The 12,650-nt window shown below is 48.0% G+C and overlaps 1 protein-coding gene across 3 annotated transcripts in view; it reads left to right on the top strand.

The window, feature by feature from the left end:
• LOC105467538 (solute carrier family 24 member 4) overlaps window positions 1-11,081 on the top strand; it is a 172,654-nt gene extending 161,573 nt beyond the window's left edge. For all 3 annotated transcript variants that reach the window (XM_011717197.3, XM_011717198.3, XM_071099696.1), the window contains 4 exons: window positions 1,869-1,983; window positions 6,468-6,580; window positions 6,992-7,057; window positions 8,294-11,081. In XM_011717197.3, coding sequence (XP_011715499.1) covers window positions 1,869-1,983; window positions 6,468-6,580; window positions 6,992-7,057; window positions 8,294-8,446 — 447 coding nt within the window. In that variant the 3' untranslated portion in view covers window positions 8,447-11,081. The remainder of the gene's footprint in view (window positions 1-1,868; window positions 1,984-6,467; window positions 6,581-6,991; window positions 7,058-8,293) is intronic.
• Window positions 11,082-12,650: the final 1,569 nt, after the last annotated feature.

Genomic DNA, 12,650 nt, shown 5'->3' with positions numbered 1-12,650 from the left:
TTGGTTAGACCGTGTCAGAAGCATCCAGTAGTTAGCCACTTATTGAAACCAACAGCCAATTAGGGGTGATTACCTGGTAACAGTCAGATGATCATAAGCATCACGGAATAATACACAGTTTGGCCACTAAGCAGTGCGATTTCTTATAGTGCCTTTCTTGTGTTGAATTAGTGTTACATACACTATACCCAATTTCAACCTAATCTTACTTCCTCTTGTTCAGGTATTGCAATTTGAGTTTGCAGCATGGCTGATTGCTCATAACAGTAAATATTAGCCATTTTCACCATGAGATGCAGCAATGCTGTTTCCATGCTTCCATGATGAAGATTAAAGTCTCCATAGCCCACTCCATATGGGGGATGAGGAAGAAGAGTTGGAATTAGTTACTATCTAAACTCCCTAGAGGCTGGGTGTGGTGGCTTACACACCTGTAATCCCAGCACTTTGGGAGGCCAAGGCAGGAGGATCACTTGAGCCCAGGAGTTCGAGACCAACCTGGGCAACATAGCAAGACCCTGTGTCTACAAAAAATTAAAAAATTAGCCAGGCGTGGTGGCATGCACCTGTAGTTGCAGCTACTCAGGAGGCTGTCATGGGAGGATTGCTTAAACCTGAGAGGTTGAGGCCACAGTGAGCCGTGGTCAATCCACTGTACTCCAGCCTGGGCTATAGAGCAGAGCAAGATCCTGTCAAAAAAAAAAAAAACTTCCCTAGAAAAAGATGACAATCAGAGAATGAAAACTGTGCCTTAAGTGAGTTGGATTTGCAATTTTTAAATTTTCTGAATAGAATTAAAGGCCAGTTCATCTTCAGATTTTAAAGAAAGGATCCAGTGATTTCTCTTACTGAAGTGTATTCCCAAAACAACATTACAAGTGAAAAAAAAAAAAAGCATTTCATGACATTTGAGTGGGTGTGAGACTCAGGAAGATCAAATTAATGAATATGTGAATTTCTTCTCTAGTTATAGAAAATAACCATATGATTAAATCAGTTCTGCTAATTATCAGTGAGACAGGACACTCCAACCCCCACCACCTTGATGTATAAACCCCACCCATGTTTCTTAAACCAGGGTCCTGGGGTCACAGGAACCACTTTACTGGGGCACTCTTACCTATGGGTTTGAACTTCAGATAGCCTCAGTTTGGGGGAATAGAATGGCCTTGACAGTAAAAGTCTGTAAAGAAGGCAGTGCCCATGGTAGCCTTGATCTCTGCCTATGCAAGGCGTACCCGCCTGAGCACCCTGCGCTTACTTTCACTATGTCCTGGCGAGGCTCCAGCAAGCAGTGAAGACCCATCTGTCCATCCCCTACACCCCCACCTTTTATTAATACATCTCTCACCCCCAAGGCTTTGGAAGAATGATTCTTGAATGTCAGTATCAAAAGGGAGAGGCCTTGGAAATGGATTGTCCATTTCCCCAGAACACTTGTGCAGTTGGAGAAACTGAGGACTAAAGAGAAGAAATGACTTCTGTAAAGTCATGCAGATAGGGCAGAGCCAAAACCAGCCCCCAGGGCCCTGGTCTTGAATCTGCTTCCCTGTCTGAAGCCTGAGTGTCAGAGGGCTCAGAGGGCCTGGGCATGAAGTCCAGGGTAAAGCAGGGTTCATGTGGCATCCCTGGTCCTGAGCACTCTGGATGGTATGTGCACACTCAAGACCTTCCTTCCTTCCATCCTTCTGTCTTTTGGCTTCTTAGCCTCGTAGTTCAGTGTTGTTTTGTTTTGTTTTTAAAAGAGGCAGCCCCAGTAATTCCAAAATCACCATTTCCTACGCTTACAGTGTCTCTAATACTAGCAATATTTCTTCGGTCCATACACTGTTGTTTGAGAGTTTGTGTCTCCAACCCCCATACTGCAGGTGACTATTATTGGATACACACTTGGGATCCCAGATGTCATCATGGGCATTACTTTCCTGGCAGCAGGGACAAGTGTTCCAGACTGCATGGCCAGCTTAATTGTCGCGAGACAAGGTATGGATTATGCCCCAGCCCTCACAGTCATGCAGTGCAGGCCGCTGCATCCTCGTCCCTGCCTGACTTATAGTTGGCCAAGTTGTGGCTCTTATGACTGGCAGTTGTCAAGTCCTACTATGGAGAAAAACTGTGACATCTAGAAAGCATCATTTATTAGATTCCATCCACGGAGAGAATGCTACCAAGATGAACTCCAGACCTCTATCTAGAAGCTTTTGCTAGAGTGGTTGTTTAAAAACAAAAATGTTCTGAGGTCAGCAGTCAATGTGAGATTGAACAGAGGCCAAGCCCAAACTTTATACAGCAAATGAGCTAATAACAAGAAACATTCTGGTCCAAGAAAGGCAAAGCATGGGCATCCTATATATCCAACTTCCCCATTCTTCTTCTGACCTCTAGAACGTGTGTAATGTTTTGGTTTGTTTGGTGGTTTTTGTTTTGGGCTTACTACGTGGCATGGGCTGAGCAACACAAGGAGTGACTGTATGAGCTTTGATGGTGGAACAAAAGAGCTGTAACAAGAGCAGGTTTTACTGACTTCTCCTTTTCTGCTAGCAAGGTAGCATCCCAGCATGGACATCCGCAGATCTTCCTCGCAGCACAGAGTTTGAAAGTACAGGGATGGGGATGGGTGAATAATGGCATAAAATCTCACAGGAGACAGGAGAAAAGAACAGTGCGTAAAGAGAATGGTTGGCTTTGAGAAGAGGGACAGGACATTTTATTCCTCCAAGATGAAGGGTTGATTGGTTGGTTAGCGAGTTGTGCCTGAGAAACCATGAGATGAGGGGAAAGGACGAGTGGGAGTATGTTTTCTGGTAGGCAGGGCCCTTACAGAGAATGGGGACAGTTAGGGACAGCAGCTGAGGGAGGAATGGAATTTAACTGAGTGACCTTTGATGTGAGCATGTTAGTTCCCTAGGGAGTCATAAGAAAGTGCCACAACAGGGTGCCTTCAAATGACAGAAGTTCACTGTCTCACAGCTCTGGCAGCCAGAAGTCTGAAAGCCAGGTGTCAGCAGGGCCATGGTCCCTTGAAGGCTCTAGGAGAGGACCCTTCCTTGCCCCTTCCTAGCTTCCAGTGGTCGCGCAATCCTTGGGTCTCCCTGGCTTGTAGCTGCATCACTTCAATCTCTGCCTCTGCCTTCATACCGCATTCTTCCCTTGGTATGTCTGTGTCGACTTCCTCTTCCTCCTCCTCCTCCCCCTCCTCCTCCTCCCCCTCCTCCTCCTCTTCATCCTCCTCTTTTTCCTCCTTCTCCTTCCTTCTTTCCTTCCTTCCTTCTTTCCTTCCTTCCTTCCTTCCTTCCTTCCTTCCTTCCCTCCTTCCTTCCTTCCCCTCCTCCTTCTTCCTCTTTTTTTTTTTTGTGATGGAGTCTCACTTTGTCACCCAGGCTGGAGTACAGTAGCATGATCTTGGCTTACTGCAGCCTCTGCCTTCTGGGTTCAAGCAGTTCTTCTGCCTCACCCTCCTGAGTAACCAGGACTACAGGCAATCGCCACCACACCCAGCTAAGTTTTGTATTTTTAGTAAAGACAAGGTTTCACCATGTTGGCCAGGCTGGTCTCAAACTCCTGGCCTCAAGTGATCCACCTGTCAGCCTCCCAAAGTGCTGGGATTACAGGCATGAGCCACTGCACCCGGCAGACTTCCTCCTCCTTATAAGGACACCAGTCATCAGATTAGAACCCACCCTAATTCAGTATGACCTTACCTTAATTTGAGTACATCCTCAAAGACCCTATTTCCAAATAAAGTCACATTCACAGGTTCCAGATGGACGTGAATGGGGACAGGGTACTCAGCCGAGTACAGTGAGTACAAGGAAAGCTGGTGAGCACCAGGGACCCAGCCGACGTTCAGCGACATGAACTTGGTGGGATTCAGTCATGCCGGCTCCAGCAGTGCACAGATGACAAGTTCATCCCTAGCCAGAGTCAGCTGGGTGGACACAGTGGAAGGTCAAGGGACAAGGGAATGTGCAGTTTAAACAACTGGCCCTGGAGTTCAGGCTAGGGAGGGATGTCAGGATGCTGGAAGTTTAAGGGCTTGCAGGAATGGGGAGTGTCCCAATAAGGTCAACAAAGGGTCTCTTTTAGGACCAAGGGACAGATGGGTCTCTGAAGCAGCACATCATTTCAGAGTGGCTACAGTGAAATGTAGAAGTACAGAAACTTCTGTACTTCTCTGAGGACTCCCAGCCGCTGCGCCTCACTTCATACTCCCAGCTACCCTGGGCTGGGAAGAGGAAGAGTGAGGCCAGGAGTGGGGGTGTGTAATTGTCCTCAGGGTAACATTGATATGATTGACAGGGACTCCAACAAACATGGTTAAAAATAGCTTCCTGTCTGGGTGTGGTGGCTCATGCCTGTAATCCCAGCACTTTGGGAGGCCAAGGTGGACGGATCACCTGAGGTCAGGAGTTCGAGACCAGCCTGGCCAACATGGTGAAACCCTGCCCCTACCGAAAATAAAAGAAATTAGCCAGGCGTGGTGGCGCACGCCTGTAATCCCAGCTACTCAGAAGGCTGAGGCAGGAGAATCACTTTAACCCAGGAGGTGGATGTTGCAGTGAACCACTGCATTCCAGCCTAGGTGACAGAGGGAGATTCTGTCTCAAAAAGAAAAAAAAAATAGCTTCCTGATGACAAAAGATCCAGGAACCACTGTTCAGAGCCTTCTGCACAAACCAGGAGGCCGTGCAGCGTGTGCTCTAACCACAGGCACCATATCCTGGCCTCCCTCCAGGCCCCCTGCACAAAGCGTGGTCCTAGCCCAGAGCATCAGCTTGACCTGGGAGTTTATGAGAAACGCAGACTCCCAAGCCCTGCTCCAGATCCACCGAATGAGAATCTGCATATTCACAAGACCTCCAGGTGATTCCTGTGCTCACTAAAGTTTGAGTCGCACTCCCTAGAAGTCCTCAAAGGCTCACACAGCTGCCGGCAGCCCCGTTTGTGCAGAGCAGGAAGTCCACCAAACCTGAGACCCACTCATCCCCTCCTCTGCAAACTCAGGCACCTTTCTACCCTCCTGACCTGCTGGAGTGCCTGCCTCTTCACCAGGTGCAACTAACTGGGCCACAACAGTTGCTGCACGTTCCTGCATCTTACCAGACACTGAGAGACCAGATGGCCAGTTTCCCAGAGACGCCACCCCTAACAGGACTAAGCTGCCGAGATTTTGAAGTCACTCAAAACAGTGCCTGGGGCACGCTGGGAGGAGGATTGTAAGGGGTCAACAGATGACAGCAACAAGCAGGGAGGAAGAGGTGACCTAGCTATGCAACATAGGTGGGCTGGCGGTCAAACAGAGATGGGCTGCCTGTGTGGGTGCTGATCTGAGTTGGCTGCCATACGTCCCAGCTACCAAAGCAATGTTGTGGTTCTAGGCATTTGGGTTTCAGGTTTATTCATTCCAAAAACATGCGTATGTGTGCCAGGTTAGGACAGTGGTGTGGAAGTATGGCTTAATGGCCGGGTTAGGGCAGATTCCAGCCAGTATGAATCTTACTTATAAAAGTTTGCTTTCTTAATTATATGCCTCTCCAGTTACTAACTTCCTGATTGTGTGGCTAGCTGGACACTGGACAGTTGGACAGGAAGGGGAAGGATGAGGACATGAGCCCCTGCCTCTGATGTGCTTCTAGCCTTGTTGGGGAAAGAGAGCTCACCCTTCAGAAACTACCAGGGCATAAAATCCAACATCCTATGATCCCAGCCTGGGTCGTGGGTGCTGTTGCCTGGGTCCCAAATACGTTTCAAGGCTTGGTAAAAAGGATGCTGGACCGGGTGACCTTGGGCACATCCCAAGCCTGTTTCATCTTCTGTCACGTGAGGTGATGCCCCACTCTGACCTCCAGCCCAGGGTAGCTGGGAGCATGAAGTGAGACACAGCAGCTGGGAGTCCTCAGAGAACATCAGCTGATGAGCCCGGCAGGAGAGATCATAAAGGGCCCCGCATGCATCTGCTAGGCTGTCGTTCCCACAAACCGGGTGCGGTACACAACGGAAGTGTATTGTCTTGCGGTTCCGGAGGCCAGAAGCCTGAAGGAGAATCTGTTCCAGGCCCCTCTTGCCTCTCTGTCCTTGGCTGTCTTCATCTTTGCCGAGGTTCTCCCTGTGTGTCCAAATTTCTCCTTTTTATAAGGACACCAGTCATATTGGATTAAGACCCTAAAGACCTAATTTTAACCTGTTACCTCTATAAAGACCCGATCTCCAAATAAAGCCACATTCTTAGGTACTGAGGGTTAGAACTTCAACATATGAATTTGGAGGGTTACGGTCAACCCATAATTGTCCCCTTTAGGCTTGAGGAAGGGCATGGATCTTAGGCCTTACGAAAAGGTTTAGAAATGTAAGGTCCTTGCAGAAGGAATTCCTTTCCAAGGAATGGCACTGATCGAACAGTTAGGAGAAAGAATACAGGCTTCTGCTGACCTGCTCTTATAAAATAAATGTGTTGTTGTCCCCTGCAGGCCTTGGGGACATGGCAGTCTCCAACACCATAGGAAGCAACGTGTTCGACATCCTGGTAGGACTTGGCGTACCGTGGGGCCTGCAGACCATGGTTGTTAATTACGGATCAACAGTAAGTTCCTCTCACCTTGAACCGATGTGTTTTACCCAGAAGGATAGTGGTGTTGGCCCAGTTCCAGCCAGAGGCTCTGGGAGACGACCTCCTCTTCTCCTTGGCACTCAGACACCCATTTTCCATGGCAGCTTCTAGAGCACCTTAGGGATGTCTGAACTTCCATTCCTCATCTCAGCCCGCTGGCGTGCCTGTCCCCATCCCAGGCTGTCTCCTCAGATGAGCAGGGTTGTGACTTGATTCCATATTTCCCTGACCCTCCATGACCATGTGGTCACCTGTAAACATCTGTGTTTTCCTGACGAGGGAATGCATTGGCCCAGGCAATCAAAGCCCAGGCCCGCTGGGATTTCAGGATAGATTGGCTCTGAGCAGTCAAGAGACTCAGGACACGTGTGTTTGATTTTCCAGGTGAAGATCAACAGCCGGGGGCTGGTCTATTCCGTGGTCCTGTTGCTGGGCTCTGTCGCTCTCACTGTGAGTCTTTAAAATTCCAAAACAGATACCTCATGCATACTTGATTTCATCTGATTCCGCCTCGTCACTTACGTGACTCTGAACACCCCTGTCACGTCCCTTGGTAATGAAAGATAAAGGCAAGAAAACATAGACATTCATAGACACACCAAGTCCAGTCTTTGCCAAGAACATCGGCACCCTTCCTGTGCTTTTCCTGAGTACATAAGAAGTCCCCAGAGGAAGCGAATTCCATTTCCTTTCTTGCTGCCTGGTCCAGTCCCTCTCTAGTGCCAGTAGGAGAGAGATCCTCCCCTGCACATCTGAGCTGACAAATGGGAGATATGACATCCCTCAGGATAGCACATCAGAATTATCGAGGCCTCCCTACCCCACGTGCCCAGGTCTGTGCTGAGCACTTGACTTCAGCATCACTTTATTCTATCCTTACAACCATCCAGTGAGGGAGGTGCTGTTATTCCCATTGCAGAAGACATCGGGGCTCAGGGGTTAACTTTCCCAAGGTCACAGAATTGGGCAATGGCAAAGCTAGGATTTGAACTCAGGTTGGTCTGTCCTTAGGGAACTCATGACTTTTTACCTGCAATGCTCCAGTGAGGTCCTGGGATCCAGCCCTAGGAAGCCTTGATTGAGGGACAAGGAGGAAGGCAGTGGAAGGAAGGGTAGAAGGGTCAAGGAGAAATGTAAGATATTCTCTGCTTTAACCCTCTACCCCCCCCCCCCCCACACACACACACACGCACGCACACGCACACGCACACGCAGAGAAAGATGGCTCAAGCAGACATTTGCCCAGCCAGGGGTCCATAGGAGCCTTGGAAATTGTGCTAAGAAGACAAGGGAAAAGACCATGGTGCCATGCTCTGAAGCACAGGGGTCATCCAGCTAAAGCCCCCATTTGTCTCTAGAGAAGGCCTGGGCAAGGAGGACCACACGCCTATGACCAGCTGGGAGGAAGTGACGTGCCTGCCTGGGGAGGGCTGGTCCCACGAGGGCGGCTGCTGTGTGTCCCTGAGTCAATGCGGCCAGGCCAGAGACTCGCCCTTTCATGGGGCAAGTCAAAGCCTTCTAGGGCTTATTCTGGTCAAACTGAGTATCGTCCTGCAGCACCCCCCTATGCTTGCCCACATTCTGCAGAATGTTCTAGGCTTCTTCGTTTAGGTATCACTTTCCAGTAGAAATGCCTTGTGTATTTCTTTGCCCTGCGAGCCCAGTTCCTGCACTCTGTCCTCCCAGGTCCTTGGCATCCACCTAAACAAGTGGCAACTGGACCGGAAGCTGGGCGTCTACGTGCTGGTTCTCTACGCCATCTTCTTGTGCTTCTCCATAATGATAGAGTTTAACGTCTTTACCTTCGTCAACTTGCCGATGTGCCGGGAAGACGATTAGCGCTGAGTTGCGGCCCCTGGGAGCTGATCTGGACACCCTGTGACACTGGCGTCCTCCTCTCCCCTCCTTCCCCCACCACAGGTCTCTCCTGCATAGGCAGCCAGTGTCCGTTCTTTCACACACTGGAAGGAAGAGCCATCATGGTATTTGTCTGGTCACAGGCCAGGCTGCTGGGTGTCCTCCTCCTTGGAGTTCCACCCCTGCAAGGCTGGATTCAGGGGCCATTATCTGAGCAGCTTCGAAGATCCCTAGCTGCCAACCACGGAGATGTGTCGAGCATCTCATCTCTCCTGCACACTTTAGTCAGAAGGACTTCTGCATGCAGTTTGTCTTTCTGTTCTGCAGGCAGCCTCGGAAATGAGGTCATTTGCGAGCACGAGATCACATAGGGCAGGTGCAAAATAGGAATGTTGTTCTTAGGTGTCACCTCCAGCCCAGAGGAGGTTCCTTAGGCAGCATGTGCTCCTGGGAGCCTCCAACTTTTGCTGGAAGCACCCATAGTTTGGAAGGGGCAAGACCTCAACCTGTTGGGGTTTAGGGCCCATGATGGCAGACATTCTACCCCTTTTCCTGGAAAAACTGGAAGAATGAAAATAATTTTTTTTCTGCAGAAGAGAGAAAATGAGTGAATATTCTTCTCACTTTTATTGATGCATTCAGAGAATAAGCAATGAAATATTAAACAATGAAACATCATATAGGTCATCATACTTGAAAACTATCATTCCATATGAAAGGATCATGATACACACCAAAAAGGTAATGATCGTAGAGACACAAATCCTCTGTGCGCCATCTTGCGTTGGCACTGAGGTGTTTGGTTTGGAATAGGGAAAAAGGTAAGAGACTAATGTGGAAAGGTGCTAACTCAGAGACTGGAGATTATAGTTTACAGCTGTACTTTCCAGATCTTCTATGTGACACAATGCACTGTCCTTGTGGGTTTGTCATTTATTTGTTAATGCTGTAGTTTCAAAACCACCCTGTTGAAAGGTCCAGTTGTTTATATGCCCAACAAATTTCATAGCCTGCTGAACTGGACTGAGTGTGTCAGAAGTGCTGGTTAATTATGCAAGAGAGATTGCCTGAAAAACAACAAATTGCTTTCTGGTTAGCTGAAGGCAAGTGTGAAAATCAGAATTTAGAATATTTAGAGCTAAGCTTCTGGAACCACGTAGTTTACTATACGTGAAAGGCCAAGAATGGGAGGCTGACTCAAAATTAGATAGAAAAATATAAAATAATTTTCGATCACTTCATAGCTCTCAAATATATATTTAAAAGATTTATGAATACAAACCATTTATGGTTTATGGTTTCTAAAAAAGAAAGCACAATTAATTTTATAGAGAGGTTTTTTATTTTTTTAATATTTCTATTGCAAAAGTCTATCCGATTTGATGCACTTTGAATATTGAGATATTTTGCACGGATGAATGTATGGGAACTACCCATGATGATGTAAGAGGAAAGAACATTTTTTTGTGATTCACCAGACATCACTTTAAACTTGGTGATGAGTTTAAATCCAGTAGCTAATCCCTTCCTAAGACTCAAAGATCGTGACCTGGTTGGAATTTCTGACTGTGCTCTTTAGGGCCTCCGAGTTTCAAAAGGAGGAAGTGTTCGTGCTTGTGTCCCTTAAGTTCCCTGTTGCATGAGCCTGCGACAGGACCTCACCCCCACCACCAGTCTTCTATTTGGGATTCACATCAGTATTAGTATCGTAGCTCCACCAAGTCCAGGCTTCTCTTTTTGTTTTTTTTTTTTTAACCTAGAAACTGGGCTCATGGTCTTCAACTTGAGGACAAGGGTGATTTTCCTAAGAAATCAGCCAAGTGGGAAGGCAGGGACCCTGTAGATTCACCAGTATCAACTTTAGCTGCAGGGATGCCAGAGCCCTCGGGACCACTCAGTCCCCTTAATAGCTTAGTTCTCCTGGTTCCTCCCATCTTACAGGCTCATCCGGGTTCCAAAGAGCTTCTGTCTCTGTTTTGATTCTCCAAACTGCCCTGTGATGTTCGTAGGGATTATTCTCCCCACTTAACAGAAAGTAGTGTCTTGGAGAGGTCAAGGGTCTGTAGTTCAATGGCCAGTTATAGCAGAAGAGAGGCCAAGCACCAGTCCATCACCCCTCCCAGGCCAGCCTCTGTAAGTTGGCCACACTTGGGGAGTGAATGTGGGTATGACTTTACCCTCCTGGTTGGTTCTTACTGTTTGAGTCAAAACCTCATCAATATATCATTGACTCCTGGGTTCCTCAGGTCATTTCCTAATATCTGTCCCTATCCAATGCCTCTATTTTTTCTTGAAAAAAAGACCAAAAAATTATTTTTAGCTCTAACAAGGCACAGGCCACGTGGCCCCTGATGGCGTCCCTGCTGGTTTTCAATTCTCTGAAGCCTTGTGTAGCTTTCAGAGCATGTGTATCCTAATTACCCTCCTCTTCCTCAGCAGAACCCATTTGAGATTCTAAATGGATACGCCTAGTCTCTAAAGTTGCAGTTAGAAACTAAAATAATGTTTTTTAATATGTAATATGCTCCTCTTGGCTAATTTTCTTTTGACTTTAATGTGCCAATGTAACTTCCTTTAAAGGATCTATGCATTTATTAAATCTAGAAAACTATATGTACACTGTAGGTGGAAAATTCTCTTTTTTAACTAAATATTTTTGCATCACAAGTTTAAAGAATTGCATGATTAATTAGGCCTTCATTTTTAAATTACGCTTTCATCACTACGCAGGATTACTTTAGTTTATTCCCAAAGCTCATTAGCATGGGGTAATTACTCTGCTACAGAAATAGGCAATTTAAAAAAATGAATTTCGCTCTTCTCATTGGGGGCAGAAAAGAAAAAAAAATTATACTCAGATGGAAAATGCCTATAGAGACAGGAGCAGGTGGTTCCTGTGGACTTCTGGTTTGGAATTTTGACTCACCAGGTCAAACGTGGTTAGAGTGGAAGGTGTCCAGTATCTTGAGAGCCTGGCCCTGGAGGAGGGTTCTGGGTCAGCTGCATTGAGAGACTGGTAATTAAGGGCACCGTGGGCAGGACAGAGTCCTCGCCTTACCCACCCCATCTTTCCTGTTACCCACAGTCTGCTGGCCCTTGTGCCTCTTCTCCTTGTCACCTGTGTCTCCTCCTTATGCACAGAACTGGCTGCCCTTATGAATTTTCTCTTTTTCTTTTCTTTCTTTTCTTTTTTTTTCTTTTCTTTTTCTTTTTTTTTTTGAGACAGCGTCTCACTCTGTTGCCCAGGCTGGAGTGCAGTGGCACCATCTTGGCTCCCTGCAACCTCTGCCTCCCGGGTTCAAGTGATTCTCGTGCCTCAGCCTCCCGAGGCTGTAGCTGGGATTACAGGTGTGTGCCACCACACCCAGCTAATTTTTGTATTTTTAGTAGAGACAGGGTTTTACCATGTTGGCCAGGCTAGTCTCGAACTCCTGACCTCAGGTGATCCACTGATGCCTCAGTTTCCCAAAGTGCTGGGATTACAGGTGTAAGCCACTGCGCCCAGCCTGCCCTTGTGAATTTTCATCTGCTCCTTACCCCTCACCTGTTAGGACTGTTTCTTGCTTTGCCCCTGTCGGTCCCCTGCCTTGACAGACCCAAGCAGCTGATAAGGCACCAAGCTTCCCTGACCAGGTGGGGTGTGTGTATCACCCCAGGGCAGTCCTGCAGACCCTGACCAAAGCCCGTTCCTGGGCAGCCCAGGGTCCAGGTTTCTTCCACTTGCTCTTCCCTGTTAATGGAGATTTGCAAGCCTAGTTGCATCAGCAGTAGCTCACCTATCAGAGAACCCCAACTCCCCAAGCAGACCAGGATTTCGGGAAGGGTGTGGGTGGTGTCATTGCTGGATACCTGTCTTTCTGCCTATCCTTTCTCCTCTCTGAATCCTGGGGCCCCTCCTCCTCCTTAAAGCTGGGGTGGACAGAGGGACAGAAGAGGATCAGAGTTCATCCCCCCTGGGAAAAAGCAAGAGCGAATGAATCCCAGTGCCAGCGGCTGAGGCTGCCTTCCGTGCCTTCCCTCCATGGGAGACAGGCGAGTTGGGCTTAGGAAACTGGAACTGGAAAGGTTCTGTTGCCACACTCTGGAACTTTCCCCCTGGAATTCAGCAGTTGAGAAGCAGAGACCTTTCTGCCCTGGGTGAATGGGTCCTTGCGGGAGGGGTTGGTCTTTTGTCTCGCATTCCTGT

This window comes from Macaca nemestrina, chromosome 7, assembly GCF_043159975.1.
Source record: "Macaca nemestrina isolate mMacNem1 chromosome 7, mMacNem.hap1, whole genome shotgun sequence".
NCBI lineage: Eukaryota > Metazoa > Chordata > Mammalia > Primates > Cercopithecidae > Macaca > Macaca nemestrina.
The sequence above is the reverse complement of the archived record's forward strand: the minus strand, read 5'-3'. Positions and strand labels throughout refer to the sequence as shown.